Source organism: Cololabis saira, chromosome 4 (genome assembly GCF_033807715.1).
Source record: "Cololabis saira isolate AMF1-May2022 chromosome 4, fColSai1.1, whole genome shotgun sequence".
NCBI classification, from domain to species: domain Eukaryota; kingdom Metazoa; phylum Chordata; class Actinopteri; order Beloniformes; family Belonidae; genus Cololabis; species Cololabis saira.
This window is the reverse complement of record NC_084590.1, coordinates 42,147,697-42,171,793: the sequence shown is the minus strand read 5'-3', so window position 1 is coordinate 42,171,793 and position 24,097 is coordinate 42,147,697. Positions and strand designations below refer to the sequence as shown.

Sequence of the window (24,097 nt, the reverse complement as noted above, 5' to 3'; positions counted from 1 at the left end):
CAACAGACAGCTTGAAGAGGGAAATAAAAATAGCACACCCTTCCATAAATTGTTGACTGTGTCTTAATATTTGCAATTCTGTCTGGAGGATTTACTGAAAACTAACTCCATTTAAGGCCCTGCCATCAAATATTTTGTGCAGATTGTGCGTTAAAGCCAGTCAGCAGAGAAATGGATGGTGAGTGAGTGCTGCAGTGGTAAAAGAGATAATTACACCGGGGGTTTTACCCGCAGCTTGTTGCTCGGCAGAGCTGAGCAGGTGCATGGTTGCATAAATATAAACTGTTTCGTTGGGGAAGAACGTAATTGCTTTTCATTTTTTGGGTTAATAAACGTGATTGCTGGGGTGGACTCGGGGGTGCTGGGTTTTATTTGCAGCATTGAGTGATGCCAACAGGTTTGAGCGTGTGTCCTTCCTACTTCAATCACCCACCGGTCCCTTCGGCCCACTAAAAGCTCTCAGTCCTCCTCCCTCCTCGCATCTCTGTTCACTTTGAGTACTCCAGAGATCTCCGTATGAAGCAATCTCCTCCGGCCTCGGCTATACATTTACCTCCCCGTCTCTCTCTCTCTCTCTCTCTGGCTCGCTCAGCCTGTCTCGCTGCGTCTGATCCATGTGAGTTGACGACCCTCTCAGCCCTCTCTATCCGGGCTTACCGTCCACGTGGTGTGGAGCGGATTACATTCCTGACATCACAATGCCAGATGTTTACGACTGAAATAGACGCAACGACTCACCTCACGCCGAAGTCAAACCGAGCTGTGAGAGATATGACTTCCACTTCACCAGAAGACGTCATTTGCACGTCAACCCATGTTTTATGTTGTTTTTTTTTGAAAACAAGTTCCTTCATCTTACATTCATTCAGTTAGGTACTTTATGACAGGTGTCCACTTCTCTAAATACAAGTCCAATCGGAGTCGTAAACGTGCGGTTATGCTTTCCATACAGTTCACGGCTTTAAAGCCGAGGACACACCAACCCGACGTCGCCCGCTGTCGGCCGACTGCTGTGTCGCCTCGCGTCGCCTGTGTCGGGCTCAAAAAGAAGCACTTAGACACACCGCAAAGACGACACCCAGCGGCCAACTAGCACGTACGTTCTGCGCATGCGTGAGAGGTAATTCCCCTCCATACCAGCAGGCAGCGGTAGTCTGTATTCACTCAAAAACAAGGGAAAACCGGAAGCTCTGGGAAGCCGCAAACAAAACAAATAGGCTTCATATTCACATCACATTTCCACACCACTCTCGCTACCACATTGCGTAAGAATAAAGAAACGGCACTGGCGTTGTCAGCCCTCGGCCTTCAGCTTGTGGAAGAAGAAAAGAGCTTTGCTTTCTTAGCTTTGCTTTCTTAGCTTAGCTTTCGTCACTTCCGTTTCTTCGCTACCTGAACAGCCAATCACAGATTGAGCTGTTTGACCGACGGCCGACAGCGATTCGACATGTCGAATCGGCTGAAAAGCTGCCGACGGGCGGCCGACCTGTGGCGACGTGCGGGACACACCAGGGAAACTAGGCCGACAGACGCACCGACGCTCATCGACGGCCCGACGGCCAACAGTCGGCTTGGTGTGTCAAGGCCTTAAAAGGGAAAGTTAGTTTTTTTACAACCTGAACCTTATTTCTGGCATTTTTTATGGTCGTATACTCACCCAGGCAAGTTTGGTGTCATTTGGAGTCCTTCGGAAGATATTAAGGGGTTTTTTGCGAGCCGCATCTGTGCGCGCGTCCCAGACACAGCTCTGTGTACAGCTGGAGTTCACTACTGTTAGTTTACTGTTAGTTATTTGAAACATGTCTGAATATTTGTCAAATTCTGAGGTTGTGGACGACGACTTTGAATATGATGGACGTCCTTACCGTTTTGAGCCGGAGTATACGGCTGAAGAGCTCACTGAACGGAGGACAGAGTGCGCGCACAGAGATGACGTCATGAGTTCAGAGGTCTTGTTTACAAACGGATTTATTTATTTTATTTATTACACAGACACCAGAAATAAGGTCCAGGTTGTAAAAAACCGAACTTTCTCTTTAAGTCTTTGAGTCCATTGGTGTAAGGTCGGCAGATGAGGTTTAAGCCAGTTCAGTGATTGTTTTGTGGGCAACTATCACAAGAGCTCTGAGCAGACACAGATCGTTATTTCCCAGTCCTCTTGGAAATGTACCCAGAATCACCAGCTGAGGATCTGCTGAGGTTTTTTTTGTTGTTGTTTTGCAATTTAACCAGCAAGCTCTTTTCTAAGAGCCAGCCATGAGATCAAATAGCTGCTGCAACGCCCCACTGTAACATGCACATTAGCGTGATTAGATTGGCCATGGCTTGGCCGCTGATTAAAAGCCTCCCTGTGCAGGGTGGGAGGTCCACTCAGCCGGGAGAGGAGTGGGCAGCGTGAGTCTGAGGCAGGAGAGGTTAATGAGGGGTTTGGCAGTTATTTCTGACACCTCTCCGGGATGATTTCCGCCTGATGTGACGGAGGGAGAGCAGAAGCCGGGGCGGTGGGGCGAAACCCCTGGCAAAGCGGCTGCACGGGAGATTTACGGGCTTAGGCGCTTGTTAGACGGAGCTCAGTTTGTTTTGAACTATGAGTCTTTGTTTTCCGCGAGCCACTTTATGCGGACGCCGACTCCACCCCCATCCTCCCCACTTTGCACTGCACCCTCAGCAGTTTAAAAGAGGGGGATTAGACACAGGAGTGTGCCTCTCTCTCTCTCTCTGTGGAGAGCAGAGATGCCTAATCTCTCACGCTGAGAAGAGAGGATTGGGGAGAAATGACCTATGCTCACTTCACTTTTCCATCCCTCACTTCCTCTCATGTCTGTAAAGTTAGATTAAAACACCTTGCTCCATCCATCCATCCATCCATCCATCCATCCTTCCTTCCCGCCTGGTTTTTCATTTTCCTCCTGGATGGGTCCTCCCTCATCAGCATGCAGCCCCGCGCGGCGGCGCCCCAGGACCAGGCGGGCTGGCAGACAGGAGGCTGACTTGTCAATAAAGGAACCACGGTAACGCGGTACCTCAGCGAGGCCTCCGGTCCCCGTCGTCGCCGCCGTCTCTCTCTCTCTCTCTCTCTCTCTGCCTGCCCTCCGCTCAGTTAATGAGGACGTAATTGTTCAGCAAGCAGAGGAGAGGTAGGGAAGGCGCGGAGGCGAAAGGTGATGAGGTGAGAAATGTAATATAGTGGTAGTTAACTGAGAGGAGGAGGACAAGGACACACTGTTTCAGTCACAAAGTACACAATAAAAAAGCCATTTCGTCCTACGTGGCGTGGAACAGTACGCTCAGTGTCAGGAGAAGAAAGGAGGAAGAAGCGAGCGTCTAAATCAGAGGAACTATGGCGAGGGGGGGGGGGGGGGGGGGGGACTGCAGTGCTTGGTGGGAGCTCACGCAGTTTCAAGGGCAAACATAAAATTTCACATGGAGTCGCTACGAGGCCGCGCTGGAAGCCGAAGGAACAGTCTGCAGGAGACAGAAGGAGATCAAGGGCGCGGAGTAACGTCTCCAAATTACCCGACAACACCAAACGAGAGCAGGTGACAGATTTACTGCGCCGGAACGCTGAAAGGAGAAGAGGAACTTGCTGACCTGATGGGTTTGACTTTGATACCGCAACTTCTCGCAAGTTCGGATCCACTACGGCGAACCCAGAGAACCTCGTGTGACACCTTCTTACTTTTACAGGCTCGGAGGAAAATCTGCAACCGTCTCAGCTCATTTGCATACCCGGCACTGAAGGGCATCTTACTGTGTTGGTAGTGCAGGAAACTTCGCCCCCAGGTGCAAACTTATGTGCTTAATCTTGCTGAGACTTTAGGACGCAAATCCCCCGCACGCTGGAGAAACTTAAACTTTAGAGGAGACTTCCTAGTACGATTGAGGAGGGTTTAAAAAGAAAAACATTAGCTGATAATCATATTCTGCATTTATTTGAAAAAGGAAGACTGAAGCAATTCCTCTTTTTTAATCACTTCTCCATCATTTACAACGGTGTACAGCGAGCCAAGGGCCTCACCATCAGCACCATCTGCTCAACAGCACGGAGGGTATTTTCCACACTTCTCTGAACGTTGCACATTTACTTTCCCCAAGCATCTTTTCTCAACATTAAAGCTGAAATCATACGTTTTAAAATGTGCATTTCCTGTATATCTGCAGGGAAGGATAGCATCCCATCTGTGAAACACGGTGGCAATGCTATCATGGTTGGGATCTGGGTTCAATTTAATTGCATTGAGGCTAAATGTTCCCTTCGTCACTGAAAGATGATCAAATCTGAAATGTCTTCATGTGACAGCCCTCACATGTACTATGAGTCCCGTGGACCCAATATTTACATCAGCGCTCTGATTTTCGGTATAATCTTTGCTAGAAAAGCAGTTTTGGACTGCAGCCGCGGTGGCGTTCAGCCCCCGTATGCAGCATCAGCCTCCCACGACCACCCAGGATGGTTTTAAATGAGTCTGTGCTGATTGCAGGGCTCCCCGCTCTTCTCTCGTGAGCAGCGGAGCAGAGATACAAGCCTCTGCTTCTGCCCGCGACGCTCCAGGCCACACAACCGGGGCCCATCTATACCCGGACGAACATGATGGATGTAATGTAGATATGCTTATCTGCCATTAAGCTCTGCTCTGCCCTCCCTCGCCCTCTCAGCAGGGGGGGGCAGGATTTCAATCAGATTAGTGCGGACCATCTCTAATGAGACACTCCGAGGCCAACGGCTAATCACTCATGTCTACACGGAGGAGTCTCAGACTTCCCAGCAGGAGCATCCGTCTCTTATCCGCTTCACGACTTGCTTTTCATCAACTGTCTGACCTCGCTCCCCCCTGCCGCCCCCGGCTCTCCCGTTTCTGTGCAGTAGGAGCCCGAGACTACTCTGCAGCATCCTGCCACTTGTCAGGGAGAGACCCTGAATTCAAACGAGCACCGTGACAGTAACCATGAGGCTGATGAATCCCCTCACGCGTCCGGGCGGCAAAGTGTGTTTGTCAGCTCCCAGTGCCTCGGTGACGGCGCCGTGTCCCCCCCCCCCCCACCCCCCCCCCACCCCCCCGACTCCAGAGACGTGATGAACAGCTAAGGGAGTGGTTGGAGGGCAGGTGAGCAATGACGGGGGTGGGGTTGGTTTAAATGTGGCTCACTGCTCAGAAGGCTCTATAATTAGCCGAGGATGATCAAATGAGTCTTAATGGGTTTGTCTGAAAACAGCAGACTATTTCAGATTCCCGCTCCGAGCTATATTCATATCTCATCAAACTAATGGAATTTTGTAGGGCGCTTGATTGGTTTTTATCTCCGATCAAACGGCTGATAGAGGTGTGCGGCTGCGGCGTTCATTAGCCAGTTGTGCAACACAGAAAAGAAAGGGAGGTCACATGACTTCATGCCCCGGTGCAAAATACTGCTGTAGCTGCGAGGGGTCATGTCCTGCAGGCGTACCTGGACCACTGGCGTACCACTGGAACACCTCCACCACTCCCGTTGCCAGAAAAAGGCCCAAAATATAATAAAAGACACTTCACACCCCGGACACTCGCTGTTTGAACTGCTGCCATCTGGGAAACGATACAGACTCATGAAAACAAGGACAAACAGACTCAAACACAGCCTTTATCCAACAGCAATAACCACCCTTAACAAAAACAGAAGCTAATGTGCAATAACAATAACAAAAATGATCGTAAGCTGATGAAGGTTCTTGTGGGGTCCGTGTGTTGATGTGGAAGGGGGAATGTGTCTAGAGATATATATATTTATTTTATTTGTTTATATTTTAAATTACATTTTATTGGATTATTTTTCAGTTATTTTATTTTTTTATATATGATGCGCTGACTGGAGAGCACTTTTAATTTCGTTGTACATATGTTATAATGACAATAAAGAACTATCTATCTATCTATCTATCTATCTGTCTCCCATATTCCACCTCTCTTTCCCGCCATCCTCCCATATTAGTATTTTCCCGTAAATTTCCTGTTTTATAATATAATAATTTTGAAACAGCAAACTGAATTGCCACTAGCCTTGCGAGAACTGCCACCTGCTGTAATAATAAAAATAATAATCAATTTTATTTATAGAGCGCTTTTAAAAAGATCTCAAAGACGCTTAAAGGGCTAAAAGAAAAAATAAACGCTTAAAGACGCTTGCTGTAGCCTTGGTGGCAGTTCTCGCAAGGTTAGTGGTGACAACAGGAGCAAACTCAGAACAACAAATCACAGAGATGGATGGATGTAACGAGAAAGAAAACATTTCTGCTAAAAAAGCGAAAACTTCACGTAAATATCTCTAAAAATGGGAAACCAAATTTACTTTCCTAAAGAGGAGAACAGTTACGAGTTCTGAAAGATGAGTAACTGTGATGTTAGTGTCTCTCACGGGGGAAGGACTGATGTCTGTGCTGTATAATCAGTCATTAATACCAGAGAGCCACATGAGTGAAAATGACAAATAAAAAGAAAATGTAAATGTTTCATTTGAAGACAATCAATGTGAATATAAACTGAAAATATTTTAAGTAAATAAATGGGCTTTAATTCCCTTTTGTGTTTTCATTGAGGCTCTATTATAGGAATTACATACATACAATGTCCACAGCATTTCAGTGTCAACAAAGGTAGGATTATCTTATTCTAAGCATATAGTTTGTAAGTGGTTGACAGGTAAATTATTTCAGATTTCTTGTAAATCTGTCTTAAAATGTAAGATACTGGACCTCGGTTGGGCCGGTGGGACAGCGGCGGAAAATTTCCCGTATTTTTAAATCCAAAAGTTGACAGGAATGGTGTCGAGGTGAGAACGGGTTTATAGGAACCTCTACCACTCATGAGTTTGAACCCAGAAGAGAAACAGTACGAGCCTAATACCAGCGTCACTGCTCCCACGCTCCCACGTCCAACGTAGAGACAGTTCTGGTTTTGGATGCTACCAACAGTCAGATACTGGAGAGTTAAAGGTGGAAGACATGATTTTCTTACTTTTTATAGCATTTACAGACCACAGTTCATCCCTTTTTTTTTTTTAAATATCACATTTCAGGACTGCAACACAGAAATGTTGCACAATCAGGGACAAATCTTTATCTTGGACATTTTCTTTGTTTAAAATCTGAACATGAAGACCTTTCGTGACAATTCAGTGCAGAAATGACCAACAGGTGAACCAAGTATTCACTTCTTCTACAACTCCGGTCAACTTTCAGACCTTTGTGATTGTGTCTGTACATTAAAACTGTCTTCCTGAGGAAATAAACTCAGGCCGCGGGAAGTTGCTGGATTTCCCATCAGGGAAATTAACGTCCTGCAGGTCCGACTACGTCTGTTGCTTCACGGTGGCATTCAGGCTCCAGATGTAATTTCTGTTTTGCCTTTCCCTTCAATAATCAAGCAGGATCCATTGTTTAGTGCGGCTGTGAGGGCACGGAGGAGGAGGTCTGCAGCAGTACTCGAGTTGTAAAAAAAAATCAGGGGGGATGGTGGATTTTATCATATGGGGACAGATAATTTGTGCTGATTACAAATAATATAATATATTACAAATAATAGCACTGACCAAAACACCTGCAGAAATACTGCAGGAATGACATAGCAGCAGTTAAATGCAGCATTCTGTAAGCTTGAAATATCCACTGGGCTTACATCAAATACATCAAAACACAACAATAAAAAACACTTTTCTGAACTTATCAATATGACTCTGTCCTTCACAGGATAAGTAACATGGATCACTGCAAAAACTCACAATCTTAACAAGAATATTTGTCTTATTTCTAGTTAAAATGTCTCATTTTAGTAAAAAAAATCTCATTACTCTTAAAACAAGACTCTTCATTGGAAAAAACAACAATTTTCACCTGTTTCAAGTAGATTTTCATTTAAAATAAGTAGAAAAATCTGCCAGTGGAACAAGATTTTTTTGCTTGTAATGAGAAGATAAATCTTAGATTTTCCTACTTATTTCAAGTGAAAATTTACTTGAAACAGGTGAAAATTGTCAAATAAGTTATTTTTCTGGTGTTATTTTTCTGGTGATGACTCTAAATGTTGAAATAGCAGTAAAATCACATTCATTGATGAAATGACATAAGGGATGGAAAGGGGGGATGGCAGTTTTACAGGGGGGATGATTTGGACCGTTTTTATTTCAGGGGGGATGATTTGGACCGTTTTTATTTCAGGGGGGATGCCATCCCCCCTCATCCCCCCTCAACTCCAGTACTGGTCTGCAGGCTTCGGGACTTCACAGCGTCACGCGTAAATACCTACAAGTGAACCAAGTCTGGAGGAAACACTTTCGTTAGAAAAACACAGCTCTGCCTCTGAAGGCCAGCATTTTCCCAGGGCTCCTTTGTAGATATCCCCCCCCTCTTGTGTTGTGTCTATCTCCTGCCTACAGGGCAGCTGGGTGTCCTTGCCCGCTTCTCCTTGAGAAAACGCTGTATCAGACGGGCTGCTAGCAGGACCATCACACAGCCACTCGGGTCTCGGGGGGTATACAGTTACACTGCAATGCTTCTATCTCTTCCTATCCCTCCTCTCTTCAGCAGCAGAAAAAAAGAAAACATGCTGTCCTTGGATTCAAAAGTGGATGGTACCATTTCCAGCGCAGGAAGGGAGGTGCACGGAGGAGAGATAAGGAGGATAAGGAGGCAGGAAGACGGACGGGGAGGCAGCTGGAACTTGTGTTTTCTCTGGCGGAGGACGGCGTGTTTGTGCGACATGGCTCAGCAAAACAGAGGCTGCCTGCCAGTCTTTCAGCCAACTTATGAAGGCGAGAGCCCCCTCCCCCCCACCCCCACACTCGGCTGTAAATCAGCGGGCCTCTGCATCTTGGCATGAGCACGAAAATAAATTAGGAAGGAGAACCTAATCAAACGTGACTTTCGGCGCGTCTCAAATCAAAACGACAAAAGGAGCAGACATTGCGTCTCTGATGGTCTTAAAATGAGATCCTGAAACGTGCCAGAAAAACAACAGGCCTCCCAGCACGCTGCACACAGCGCCAGAGACAATAAAGACACCTACAATCAGAGAGAGAGAGAGAGAGAGAGAGAGAGAGAGAGAGAGAGATGTGCTCAGACGAGGCGGGCCGAGAGACCAGCTCGCACCCAAGAAGACATGACGAAACAGATTCAGTGCTAAAAAAGACATCGGCTACAAACCGAGCCTGATTTGAAAGCTCTTGTTCTACAAGAGACGGGCTATTCAGCTGAAGATGGACTCAACGGAGAGTGAAAACCAGCTCTTGAGTAATTCATGTCTCTGGTGTTTTGAGAAAAAGCCCCAGGAAACAATTCCCAGCACATCTGCATACCTTCATTTCATTTCACAACAACAACAAATCAAGGCAATACAAATCAGCGAGGTTTCAACCCTATGACTCACCGATCTCAGGGCTGTAAAACGTGTAAACTACGAGGAGGAGAGAGAGCGGCCGAGGATGAGGTGGACTGGGAACACATGCAGATGCACAGCCACTCATAGATGGCACAGCAGATGTTTTATTTATAGGATGAAAATTTGAAGCAGCAAGAGGAGCTCGCAGAGCAAACACACAAATATAGAGCACAAAGAGGGTCAGCGGGGCTGAACCCACTGACTCCCACAACCCCACGTTCAGGAAATCATACAGGGAAATGGCAGATTTGAAACCGATTAAAGACTATGCATTTGTGTATTAGCTACGGTGTGCAGTTACTTTCAGGATAGGGCTGGGCGATATATCGAGATTTTAATATATATCGATATATTTTCAAATGCGATATGGTACGAGACAATATCGTTTATATCGATTATAAATTATTTTATTTTTTTTTATGATTTTGCTTATTTTGTGACAAATTGACTTGAATGTTTTATTTGAGATTTGCACAAATGTTTTGTTATTTGCACAACTGTCAACCTCAGTGGAAAAGTCTGCCTGTTACTGTCTACATTGTATTAATTGCACAGTGTATTTGAATTTAATTGTTATGCAGGAAAGGGATATTTGTTTTATTTTATTCAAGAAGCATTTTTATTCTATATATGCAGGCAGTTTATTTTTATTTCATTTGTTTTATACATTTTGATATTGTGCAGACCTCTGTTAATAAAGGTACCTGTGTGACATTTGGCACAAGACTTTGTATTAAAACTGACTGTTTTTTTAAGGGTTTGCCTCAGAAAAAAATGAAGCTAACAGAGATGCTAACAGAGATGCTAACAGAGATGCTAACAGAGATGCTATGCTATAATGCTTTGGGGGAAACCCCAATTATGGCACAGAAAAAATATCGATATATATCGAGTATCGCCATTCAGCTAGAAAATATCGAGATATGACTTTTGGTCCATATCGCCCAGCCCTACTAAAAGGTCGATTTCCAGAGCTTCAGTTCAGTTCGACTATAGCCCGCTAAGGTGTAAACATGGCTTTTAAAAAGGATATGCACCCCTGCTTGGCGTTCACCTCCACTGTGTGCGCCTGACACGGCTGTGCAGGCCGGCCTACATATCGCAGGAAGGTGCTGATGCAACTCCGGCGGTGTGCAGCCATGGATGTGTTGATGTGAACCCACTCACTCCATCCCAAGTCCCCATTTAGGCTCTCGTGGTAGGAAAAAAAAAGAAACACTAAATATGTGATGAGCTGAGAGGATTCACAAAACACACACCTTTCCAGCTGCCAAAGAATCAAAAGAGAGACAACAACTCCGCTCACTTGGGATAATTACAGCTCCTGCGTGCAGAGCCCGGGAGACAAAGCCCGACATCATGAGAACAAGGCTCGCCTGATGAGGCCTCTCTATTTAAATCCTGGGGATGAGCCGAGAGTGTGTCTGCCGGTGGAAACTCTCCAGGAGGCGTGCACGGCCACGGCGGACAACAAACAGGAACAATAAAAAGGGAACGGGCCGAGGCAGCTTCAGGAGCAGCCCGGGACGGTAAAATCAGCAGATGTGCCGAGTGGCAGGAAGGTATCTTTGAGGGAATGAAAGCGCGGGAGATTAAGGGCTTACATTCAATCAGACATCCCTTCCTACTGTTAGTCACAGAGCACAGATCAGACTGTTGCACACGCAGGTGAGTCACCGGGTGCTATGCCACTTTGAAGTCACTTTTTTTTGCGTCTGCGGGGCGTGGAAACCCGGGTTTGTCTGAGCTGAGGGTGGGTGGCGTGAGCCACGGCTCTGGGATTAGTACCTTTTTTTCTGTGCCGATCTGTAAGAGCTCTGAGTTTTTCTTGTCGCTAAGAGGATTCGCGGGATACGGGGGCCGTCCCAGCGACTGAAAGCGTGGTTTTACGGTACTAATCTACAAGATTGGAGCTCGGCTGAGGCTGGTTCTCCGCCTGAGGAGCACGTGTTAACACCTACAACACAACTCACGCAGGCAGGACGTGGAGGTCAGAGAGGCCATCTGTGAGGCCAAAACCCAAAACAGCTAGCTGGGAGATCTCTATCAGATTCAGCCGGTGTTGCTCGTTGCTCTGGGTCTTATTCTCCTGCAGGATGGAAACGTGCCCCTTGTTTCCTTGATTACCTTTCCTTGATAGAAGTAGTTTTAAAAACAAACTGAGAAAGATGATTTCAGAAAGATGTGTGTATAAAGTACCTACTCAAAATATTGCTAGCAGCCAGCAAGAAAGCTGTAACGCGAAGATGGTTACAGGCTTCTCCTCCGACAGAGAGAGACTGGATAGATACTGTGTCTAACATTCAAAATATGGAAAGAATGACCTTCTCACTAAATCTACGGATGGAAAAATATCTGCAATACTGGGATAAATGGATTGTGTATATGACCACAAGAAATGTCCACTGACCAACTTCTGTATGGACTGACATGTATCCTCATGAGAATAGGGCATGTATCAATGTATAGGTGACCGACTGTTGTTGTATGTTATTCTGTATGTTTTTTTTTTTTTTGTATGATTTTTCTACAAAAATAAAGTATAAAAAAAAAAAAAGAAAGGTGTGTGTATAGCCTAGGTATTGAGTTGGTGTGAAAACAGGTTTTAACAATCTTTTCCAATTGTAAATAGTAGTCGACACGGTGGTAAATTATTTTAATATTGTAGTTTTTTCCGTGTTACTACCATGTATAATTCTATACTTTATTGTTATTCTGTATGTTTTTATTATGTACATAATTGTGTCCTGTGTGGCGACCCCAGGAAGAATAGCCATTACTCCCACAACAGAGTGATGGCTAATAGGGATCCTAATAGAGGGAATGCGCATGACGTCACAGATGCGACTTCACAGTGGGTTACGCCCACTGAGTGACAGAAAGACTGAGTGTCAGAAAGACTGAGTGTCAGAAAGACTGAGTGTCAGAAAGACTGAGTGTCAGCGTAAACTTTCAGTTTGAGCACTCGAAAACATCTAAAATGGGAAAGAGCTGTTGTGGGATCGACTGTACTCATAGATTTAGCAAGAAATCTGAGTTATCGTTTTACAGACTGCCAAAAAATAAGCTTAAGAAAAACAAATGGATCGCTGCAATTCACAGAAACAACTGGATTCCAGGCACCGAAACGTGGATTTGCGGTTCCCATTTTGTATCAGGTAACGTTGGATTTTTGGGTAGCTAACGTTAAACGGTCAAATCATAAAGTTCGGTGTCCTCATCACTTTAATTTCTACAACAAATCCTGCCTTGAAGTCGGACCAAGCGTCAAGACTTTTGTAAGCCTTCAAGCTTTGCTTCGTGTATTTCCCCGGCGTAGAAATTAAGTACATATAAATATCAGGAAACTGGATTGGTGTCCAAATATTAATGTCCACGGACCACTGGTTCTTGGTAACTGTACCAAATATTAATGTCCATGGACCACTGATTCTTGGTAACTGTACCAAATATTAATGTCCATGGACCACTGGTTCTTGGTAACTGTACCAAATATTAATGTCCATGGACCACTGGTTCTTGGGGTAACTGTACTGGTCACTGTCAAGTCCAACTGCGTTTAGTTTAAGCCGATAATCGGCTGTTATCCCGTCTTCTCCACTATTTGCAGCCATTTTTGCTGATGTTTTGCCACTCAGTGCGAGTAAGGGGGCTGGTCCCGTGGGAAAGTGACGTCAATGCATACAGTACCCTCTATACTACCACTACTGTCATTTAGCAGACACTTTTATCCAAAGCGATGTACATCTGAGACACACACATCATGGAACATCCAGATCCAAGCCCACCTCTGTGGCCACTAGACTATCACGTCCCCCTAATAAATAAACAAATAAACCTTTGTACCTTTATGGCGCCCTGGGTCTTCTCAGGCTATTCATGCAAACACAAAAGGCCTTCACTGGAGATGATTCAGCCCTGCTAACGTACACCCACCACAACAATCGCAGCTAAGTGGGGCGGGGGGGCAATCATTCACAGCCAACCGTCAAATGCTCAACCTGGAGTACATGGGAGCGTGCTTCAATATCAGCACTTGCCTACATGCAGGGCATCACAGGGAGGATGAGAGGGAAGAAAAAGGCTGAAGACGACTGCAGCCAGCACACCTCTTCCCTCTTCCCTCTTCCCTCCCCATCCTCTCTCCTCGTCGGGTCGGCGTGCCCGGGTCCTCTGGGGCGACTCCGGCTCCTACATGTTTGCAAACACACAATAAAACTAAAGTCCCTCCGCCCACGGGAGCCGACGCTGCAGTCTCCTCCACACAAGCTCGGTCTTGCCTCGCATGGAGACGCACGTCGACAGAGCTGATGCTCCGAGCCAGCTGAGAGGAAATTAACTTTGTTTTTTTTTTTTTTTATGAGCAGAACAAAAAATGTGATGTGTTGTTGCATAATGCTCCGTCCTGGCTGCGATAACATCTGCCTGCTTAAGTCGGTAGGAGAATGAAATGTACTGCTTTAGTGCATTAACTGTTCCAGATATTCTGCACTGGATTAATCCGGCGGGGGCCACGCCGGCCTCGGTTTCACACAGCTCTCCTGAGCAAAAACCTGTTTTGTGGCTCTCTCTTGCTCGCTTGTGCCCCATTTCTAAAATTAGCTCCAATCCAGCTGCTCCTTCTGGATTTCTCCACGAGAAAGGGAAATTGAAATGAAAACCTTTGATCGTTTTGTTTTTGGGGATGTAAAATTGTTGGGAGAAGACCTCTTTTGGATCCCCTGAAGCCCGCGAGGCCTGCGACACAGATGCTCCGATGATGCAGGGGGGCGGTGGGGGTTATAAAACCCAGCTGAAGAAACAAAACCTCACAACCTGGCACCCTCGCAGTTATCCGACATAACAAAGATGTTTACACAGCTGAGGTTGATGGCTAATCTCAGAGCACTTATCAAAAAAATAAAAAAGAGGAATAATACGAGCAGAAAGCTGCCTGGAAAGCTACAAAAGAGGAAGAACAACGGGAGGGTGGAGGACCACCTGAGCAGCTTCCATCAGACTGCAAAAACACAAGATCAACGGTCCAGCAATGCAGCCAAGCAGGTACTTGGCTTTCTCATGTCCACTTTTGACATCTTTCAAAGTGGAAACAGACAAAACATCCCATAAGAAGTCTTTTTTCCCCCCACTAAATATGTAGATCTAGATGGTTTTTGCAAGAATCATTGTTCGCCCAGCTCTGAGCCGTTCAGCATCCTACAAATATACACACAAAAACAGGCCAGTCTATCTATTTTACAGGCAAAGACAGCGGCCGATCAATGTCCATATCCTTAAGGTGGGGTTTGTACTGCAACTACACGTCAAAGAAAGAAATAAAATACAGGACAGCCATTGATTAAACCACAGGGATCCTCAGTGTGTGCCTTTCAGTGAAGATGCACGGCGGCCAGAATATATATTTCTCAATTTAATCTGGGTGAATGATCAGGAAAATTCCTCCATTAATCACCCCTGAAGAGCCTGCACTGTATCGACCAGCACATCTGTGCAGCCGGAGCGGCTGGACGAGGAGAAAATCATTGCACAGGGGACAGATCTATTGTGGAGAGAGCAGGAGCACAGATTTTGTTGGGGACATAATAACCATTATTGCTCTCTACACACACACACACACACATACACACACACACACATACACACACACACACACACACTCACTCACTCACTCACACTCCCACACACACAATCCCAGGCAATAGTGCCTCAAAATGGCTGAGGTTTTTTGTCGTAAGTGCAGTCAGATAAGTATTTTCTTTGCAGAAAACCGCTGTAGCAGGAGGAGACATCATTTTTAAAATGTTTTGTCATAGCTCAGCAGAAACACTGATGTTTACCCCCCCCCTCCCAAAAAAAAGAGAGGAGGGAGGTGAGTGTTTGCTCTGAAAATGGATGCATTGTTATCCTGTAACACACATGTGTGACACTGCGGGCATCGGAGTCCAGGGACAATACCAGCGGGGACAAACAGGACGTCAAGCAGGTGAAATGTGGGGCTGGGTGTGTTTATTCAGGGCCTGCACTGTTTGGACCTGAGAGACCAGGTGCCGAGCGATAAAAGCTGATAAAACATGAGTCACTCCACTGAGCAGGCCCCGGGTTCTGATGTACGAGGCCATCCTGTTGGGACAGGAAAAGCCGGTGGCTGGGGCTTCCTCTCCTACACGGTGTCCACACTGTTCCTGACCCACTGCAGAGGTCCCTGCGTGTCCCCAGAGGCCTGACTAAGCACCTGCTGTCGTTTGGTGTCGTCTCTGCAGTAAACCCTGCTAGAATTCTGGCTTTGAACCCACCCCACTGGCCCCCACACACACCCCACAAGCCCAAATCACAGCCCAAGAATCCAAGAATGAGATGCTGGATGACCTGCAAGCAAGCTGGTTAATATTTAAAGAGGGCTGGTATGTGTGAGCATACTACATGCATTTAAAACTGTATGAGGGAATAAGACAAATCAATAAAAACTATTTTCTCTTAAATGATCAGTTCTGCTACTTGTGGCTCCCTTGGAGGCAGCTGATTGAATACATTTAACATGAAGAGGGAGAAAACTGTAAATCTAAGTCATAAGTGCTTCATTAAAAATAGGGAAATTGAAAACATGCGCCTTCCCTTCACAAACCCGTCGTTATTATTGGATTTATAATCGGAGAAACTCAGTGGATCAGAAATATTGTACACCACCTACCTCAATGTAACCAGCCAAGGCTGGTACCACAATGCCCAGGACGAGGACGGATAGCGCTGGGAATGGACCCATCTTCCAGGATCTCCGGATCTGCTGCTGTAAATAACTTATATCCTCTCAGCTATATCTGAAAAACTGGCGTCCGGGAGGAACGGCGATCACAGCAAGTCTCGGTGATAACTTGAGCGTCAATCCCGGGGAGCGAGGCGAGACCTGCGTCACTTGTTTTGTCGGTCGAGCTCTGCCGAAAATGTTGGAGACGACTGTTGTCGGTCCCCCCTGGAAATGTGGATCGTGTGTCTGCGGCTCGGCTGCCTCCTCCCTGCTCTGGCTCAGCTGATCCGGCCTGCAGCAGCCGCACAGCGCCGCCAGGCGGACACATGCGCCGCGCTGCATTATTATAATAATAATAATAATTATTATTATTATTATTGTTTTATTTATTATCATTGTTATTAATTTATTTTATTTTATTATCATCATATTTTTATTTTATTATAATTGTTATTAATCTAATTATTATTTTAGATTGTTTTTTTTATTATCATTATTCTTATTTTATTATATTTTTTATTTTATTATATTTTTATTTTATGATCATTGTAATTATTTTATATTTTTATTGTTAATATTATTTTTTATATTTTTTATTTTATTATATTTTTATTTTATGATCATTGTAATTATTTTATATTTTTATTGTTAATATTATTTTTTATATTTTTTATTTTATTATTATATTTTTTTTTATTATAATTATTTTTTATATTTTGTATTATTATTATTGTATTTTGTATTATCATTGTTATTGTTAATATTATTTATATATGTTATTATTATAATTATTATTTTTATATTTATATGTATTTTATCAGAATCAGAATCAGATTTTATTGGCCAAGTTTGAACATTGCCCGACAAGGAATTTGACTCCGGTAATTTCGATCACTGTGCCCAGATTTAAAAAATAGCAAGCAGTAAATAAACAAATGTGGCACTTATTAACATATATACAATTAAAAAACTGAAAGGTGCTGCAGTATGAGGTAGGCTCTAAATAACATATGTACAATTTTTTAAAAGTGAAAGGTGCAGCAAGTGCAGCAGAATGAGGCAGACATAATCATTGTTGGAAGGTGCATTGTTACAGCACGTGATAGTGCCATTAAATTACTGTTATTATTGTTATTGTCATATTGTCACGGTGATGGATTTCTCCGAGACTCTGAGAGATTATGATAATAAGTATTATTGTTATTATTACAACGTTGTTGTTTTTTTTTTTAAAGCAGATGTACAATAGTACCCTGCCTCCCCAATGATTTAGCAACATGTACATCCACCTTTTTGGGCATTCAATCAAGAACAGCTCTCATATGCATAGTTTATGCTCCATTTTTGATGCATTTTCGTGCAGATATCTGTCCGTCCCAAAGTTTGTTTACATCACTACCCCACATACTCCATGCATCACCTGCATTTTCATGATTCTTTAGCAACTGATGATTTGAACACAATGACTATAGAGGAGATTGCTTCATCTATTGGTGCAAAAGGTTATTTATAAAAGGAGACATCTTTTCTCTAACCTCAATTTTTTGTAATTCACAAAGTCAGGGGTGTAATAACCTGTTTAGACCTTACATTTATACTCGCTGAAGGAAACCCCATTACAAGCAGCCAACGTTAACGCAACGTCCGAACACATATCAGGTGGCCTCCTCATTCTTGTTGCTTTGCAGGAAGGTAATGAAGGTCAGATCTAGGACATCATTTGGAGACACACTTCATCACTACCAAATACCCCTTCAAATGCTATTTAAACGGGTGTTTTTTCACCTTGAAATAGCCTTTTGTACCATCTAAGACTGGCTGATGTGCCTAACTCTCCCCCAAGGTCAGGTTGTGGAAGACAACCATGCCACAAGTCCTATTCCATGCCAAGAGCGAGCACAGAAACAAGACACAAGGTAGTTACACCTCATCACCCAGGTCTCTCTCAGGCAAAGACTCATCAGCAGGTGGTTGGTGTTGAGAAATGTTGTTTCTTTGAAGAAGAACACCAAAACAGGCTAAGCAGCGAGGGCCGGCGGCGCCGTGGCTGGTCAGGGAAGCTGAGTGCAGCACATGAAAGACATATCATGTTTACTTCCCTTTGAAATCAGAGGATTTCCAGCAGTTACATAAGCTCAGACCTTGCAGGAGCCAGCGGGAGCAAAGTATACCTACATGCTGTTTGGAGAAGCGTGGCCGTAAGTGGTCTTCACGGGAGAATGGCGGCCGTAAAGCCATGCCTCTGATGTGGAAAGAAGGCTAAGCTGCTCAACTATTCACGGAAACATAGACTTGTGTTCAGAATAATGTTGGCAGGCGCTCTGGACTGATGAATCAAAAATTGATGTATCCAACTGGAGCAGATGTGGCCTTTATTTGTAAAAGCAGAGAGAGACGGACAGATATGAAACTTCATTTTGGTTTCTCAACTAACAGTAATCCAGAGACACTGGGTGAAAATATAGTCTTTGTTTTGATCTTCAGATAAGAAGATCCCCACCTACAACAAGGCTTCATGGCTGGGATCGTAGTGGCCACACATCATTACTGCCTGGTGCTCAACAGAAATCTGTCTTGGAGTTCTACCCAGAGAAATCAATAAATATGTAATCAGAGCAGAAAACCCTCTTCCTCAAGTTCTCATGGTCCATTAAATAACTGAATGCCGCTGAGCTGGATTTCCTTTCAGCTGGTTCGTCTCTGCAGGGGATTTCCAAAGCACTTTGAAAGTGGGCGCTCAGTTACTCGTTACCTTTACTGACCTTTGCGCAGTTTCTCATTTCCTCAGTCAGTCCCGCAACTTTAGGAAGAATCCCAGTACTTTAAAACTTATTTACCTGGAAAGTTACTCTTTAACAAAAACACGAGAGTTTTCAAAAGGATTTTATACTTTTGGCTCAAGGGTGACATTGGACATGTGGGAACTCACTGATGTGCATGCATTTTTTTTAAATTGTAAGGTACAATGTCGAGTGCAGAACTGTCATCATGGGTGTTCTGCATTAGTTGGTTACTTATTCATTATTATACTTTTCTAACTGCCTGTGCATGTAAAATGCTGTGGTTAGAATTTACTTGTAAGGTTAAAAAAATAAAAACATAAAACACATAAACTCTGAAGGCCAATAAGCGTTTGGCTCCCTCTGGTGGTCATTTTGTAGAACTACGTAATTAAACGGGTGCATGGTTACCATGATGAAAAAACTCATCACTAAATACATAAAATACACAAAGAAAAATCTAAGCAAAAAAATAAAAGGAAAAAAAAGGATGTCGGGGATTAAACAATGTATTAAAAAACATGTATATTTTGTGATGACAATACAAATATATGCTTGTGAGTGTTTCTGTGTGGCCTCATTATAGAAGAATAGCTTTAGGAAACTTTCTTCTTCTTTCAAAGACCTGAAAATATCCCCATTGCTCATATTTCGGGTCAATTCACAAACTGTGGGTGATCACCACCATTTTACAGAATAAGAAATAATAATAATAATAATAATAATAATAATAATAATAATAATAATAATAATAATAATAATAATAATAATAATAAAATCTCAGTAAACACTTTTACCAAACATAATTTGTGGTAAAATACCACAGCAAAATAAAGTTTTTTTTTTTTTTTTTTTTAAAAGGAAATATTTATGTATATGCCTTTGGCTTCAATTGGATGAGCTTACAGTCTGATTTTTCTGATTGGCTGAAATTGTGACAACCAAGACTTCAACAGCAATAACGACGTTTGACGAAATATGAACTGTAACATTATTTCCAACACCATACTAAAAGTCATATAATGCAAGTCTCTTTGATATTCAATTAGTTTTGGTGAAATCGTGCTTTAATATAGAATCAGTAATGTTTTGCGACAAAGTAAAAAATTAACCAATCAGAGGCCGCGCTGAGGCGTGTTGCTAGGCAGATTATGTTAATATATGCAATGCAGCCGTCTCTGCAGCTACCATTCTGAGGTAAGAACAGCTTGTACGTTTTCCACAAAATGTAAGTATATCCGCCACCAAACGGCGATCCGTTCTTTACCACGACCCTCTCGGAGTCTACCCGATAGCGTAAAATAACCCCGGCTGGTGGTTTCGGCGCGTAGAAAGCACATTTCTTTTCGGTGCGCCTGTCTGGACGTGGCTGCTGTTGTTAGTCGCACCCAAGATGGAGACGGTCTTCCTCGTTGCAGCCTCGCAGGGCTGGGCTCAACTAGGACCGGGGGACGGGTGGGTCAATTCAAATAAATCGGGCCTCCGGTGCTGCAAAATATGCATTGATAAAAATAATAAAATGCCGGGCTTGTCCTGGAGCCTGACAAGTGGAGTGCGTCTCTGCAGGCGCCCTCAGGGGCGGACTAGGGGAGCGAGTAGCAGGCGCTCCTGGGGAGTAAATGCCCGGGTTTCTGTGGTATGGTCCGGCTGGGACCGACAACCTGCGGGGTTAAATAGGGGGGGGGGTGTTATTATCGTTTTATTAATCATTTCAACTGGATTTGTGAATGAGGGTGCAGGATTTGGCCCCTGACAGCTGAGCCTAAATGTGTCTGCAGATGCATAAATGTCAGTTTCAGGGGGCATCTGGAGATAAATGCACCCATGCTGATCTCAGGCAGGGCTGCTGCTGTTCTAGTGTCCTTTTCTGTCCCACAAATACCATACGTCACTGATAAAAGGTGTGACAGCAACTGTTCATTAAAGAAAATGTACTTATCAATACTGAAGAGTAATCCATCGCTGTGCAATAATAATAATAATAATAACCACAATAATATGCTGTAACAATGCACCTTTCAATAACCATGTCTAACTCATACTGCTACAATGAATGAATGAATGAATGAATGAATGAATTTTATTTTTGTGTCATGTCCGAATACCCATCCCTTTACGGGATTATAAGACACCAGAAACAGAAAATCATCAAATACACAATATCACACGCACTTAATTGGGAGCTGCACAATGTACACCGGAAAAAAACTAAATAAATAAATCAAAAACCAGAATGTATATTCTTACATATATGTTACTTTTCTTCGCCTATCCCACGCTTTCTCCAAATAGTCAGCAAGTGCAAATATTTTATGATCAAAAATCCATTTGAGTCTCTCAGCATCGCTTACCCACATCAAATCCAGATTCTTACACCTATCCAATAATTTTTGACATTACATTTACATTTTTGACAGTTACATTTGTCTATTTACTGTACAGTGAGCGAAAATAACCGGGTCAAATTCCTGGTCTTGTTTGACCTGACTGGGCCAATAAACCTGATTCTGATTCTGATTTTGACTGAAACAAAAAGTCATTTGATTTAAAGACCCCAAATCTGCATTTAGAGCACTGTATGCCAAAACCTCCAGACACAGACAGTTTCTTCCCCCAAGCTGTTGCTCTGATGAAGATGATTATGAAAATGTGCAATAATAATCAGAATCAGCTTTATTGGCCAGGTTCGAACATTGTCCAACAAGGAATTTGACGGTAATTTCGCTCTTTGGTAGTAAAAATAAACAATACACAATAAACAAATGTGGTATTTCTATGTACAGAATAAACATTTTAAAGGTGCAGCAGTTTGAGGTAGTGAAAAGGACAGTTCTGAATAAAAATAAGAATAACCTATTTACAATTTTAGACAAATTATACAAAAAATATACAAAAGAAATACAAAAGTGCAGCAGAGTGAGGCAGACATGATTATTAAAGAAGGTGCTAGATGATTTTTATTGCACGTGGTTGATTACTCTGAGACTCTATGAGTGATGAGAGTTCATCAGAGCAACATCTTGGGGGAAGAAACTGTCTCTGAGTCTGGAGGTTTTAGCGTACAGAGCTCTGTAGCGTCGTCCAGAGGGGAGGAGTTCAACCAGACTGTGTCCTGGGTGTGAGGGGTCTGCAGAGATGTTACCTGCCCGTTTCCTGGTCCTGGACCTGTACAGGTCATCGATAGACAGTAACAACTACATGGAACTGTTAAAAAGTCTGACCTACGTTAGGACAAAAGACTTCTGGAAAGGCTCTGTCTTGCACTGGGGGTGTTTCAGTCTGCCACCTTTCACTTTCTTTTTTTCTCTTAAATTGTATACAGGACTGTCTCAGAAAATTAGAATATTTTGATAAAGTTCTTTATTTTCTGTAATGCAATTACAAAAACAAAAATGTCATACATTCTGGATTCATTACAAATCAACTGAAATATTGCAAGCCTTTTATTATTTTAATATTGCTGATTATGGCTTACAGTTTAAAATTAAGATTCCCAGAATATTCAAATTTTTTGAGATAGGATATTTGAGTTTTCTTAAGCTGTAAGCCATGATCAGCAATATTAAAATAATAAAAGGCTTGAAATATTTCAGCTGATTTGTAATGAATCCAGAATGTTTGACATTTTTGATTTTGTAATTTCATTAAGGAAAATCACAATATTCTAATTTTCTGAGACAGTCCTGTATATGTTAATCAGAGCTGTCATTTGTCTATTTACTGTACAGTGAGCGAAACAACCGGAGTCAAATTCCCTGTCTTGTTTGAACTGAATTGGCCAAATAAACCTGATTCTACTACTACCACTACTGTCATTTAGCAGACACTTTTATCCAAAGCGACTTACATCTGAGAGAATCAGGGGGCATGGAATAAAATGCACCCATGCTGAACTCAGACAGGGCTGCTGCTGTTGTGCAATGACCTTTGCAGTGACCTTTTCTGTCCCACAATCAATACTGAAGAGTAATCAATCGCTATGCAATAATAATAATGATAACCACAATAATATGCTGTAACAATGGACCTTTCAATAACCATGTCTACCTCATACTGCTGCATCTATACCTTTTAAAAAAAATTGTATATACCGGTATGTTAATAAGAGCTGTCATTTGTCTATTTACTTGTACAGTGAGCAAAAATAACCGAGTCAAATTCCTTGTCTTGTTTGACCTGACTGGGCCAATAAACCTGATTCTGATTCTGATTCTGATTTTGACTGAAACAAAAAGTCATTTGATTTTAAGACCCCAAATCTGCATTTAGAGCACTGTACGCCAAAACCTCCAGACACAGATAGTTTCTTCCCCCAAGCTGTTGCTCTGATGAAGATGATGAAAAATGTGCAATAATAATAATAATAATAATAATAATAGCCACGATCATATGCTGTAAAAATGCACCTTTCAATAACCATGTCTACCTCATACTGCTGCACCTAAGGTAAGGTAAGGTAGACTTTATTCATCCCCGAGGGGAAATTCATTTGTCACAGCAGCAGGACACAGAACAGAAATAAACAGGACATGAATAATAAATAAATTACATAAAAAACATAGAAAGTGCTTTTTTTGCAGTAATGTCATGCGACTGTCACTAGATAATGACAGCAACAACGACAGTAAAAACTACATGGAACTGTTAAAAAGTCTGACTGACATTGGGTTAAAAGACTTCTGGAAACGCTCTGTCTTGCACTGGGGGTGTTTCAGTCTGCCACCTTTCACTTTAAAAAAAATTGTATATATGTTAATAAGAGCTGTCATTTGTCTATTTACTATACAGTGAGTGAAACAGTGACCTGAGTTGGCCAAATAAACCTGATTCTACTACTACCACTACTGTCATTTTGCAGATGCTTTTATCCAAAGCGACTTACATCTGAGAGAATCAGGGGGCATGGAATAAAATGCACCCATGCTGAACTCAGACAGGGCTGCTGCTGTTGCAGAGCCCTTTTCTGTCCCACAAATACAATAGTCATTGATAAAAGGTGTGACAGTAACTGTTCATTAAAAAATATGCCATTATCAATACTGCAGAGTAGGGCTGTGCGATTAATCGATTTTAAATCTAAATAAGATTTATTAATCAAGACGATGTTAAAAAAAGGAAAATCGGAAAATCGATTTTCCTTTTTTGCAGCTGGCTGCATTACAGACAGAGCT

At 43.0% G+C, this 24,097-nt stretch overlaps 1 protein-coding gene across 3 annotated transcripts in view; it reads right to left on the bottom strand.

Moving 5' to 3' along the window:
• Nucleotides 1-16,394, bottom strand: part of aplp2 (amyloid beta (A4) precursor-like protein 2) — a 77,902-nt gene extending 61,508 nt beyond the window's left edge. For all 3 annotated transcript variants that reach the window (XM_061719809.1, XM_061719810.1, XM_061719811.1), the window contains exon 1: nt 16,093-16,394. In XM_061719809.1, coding sequence (XP_061575793.1) covers nt 16,093-16,164 — 72 coding nt within the window. In that variant the 5' untranslated portion in view covers nt 16,165-16,394. The remainder of the gene's footprint in view (nt 1-16,092) is intronic.
• Between the last annotated feature and the right edge of the window lie 7,703 nt (nt 16,395-24,097).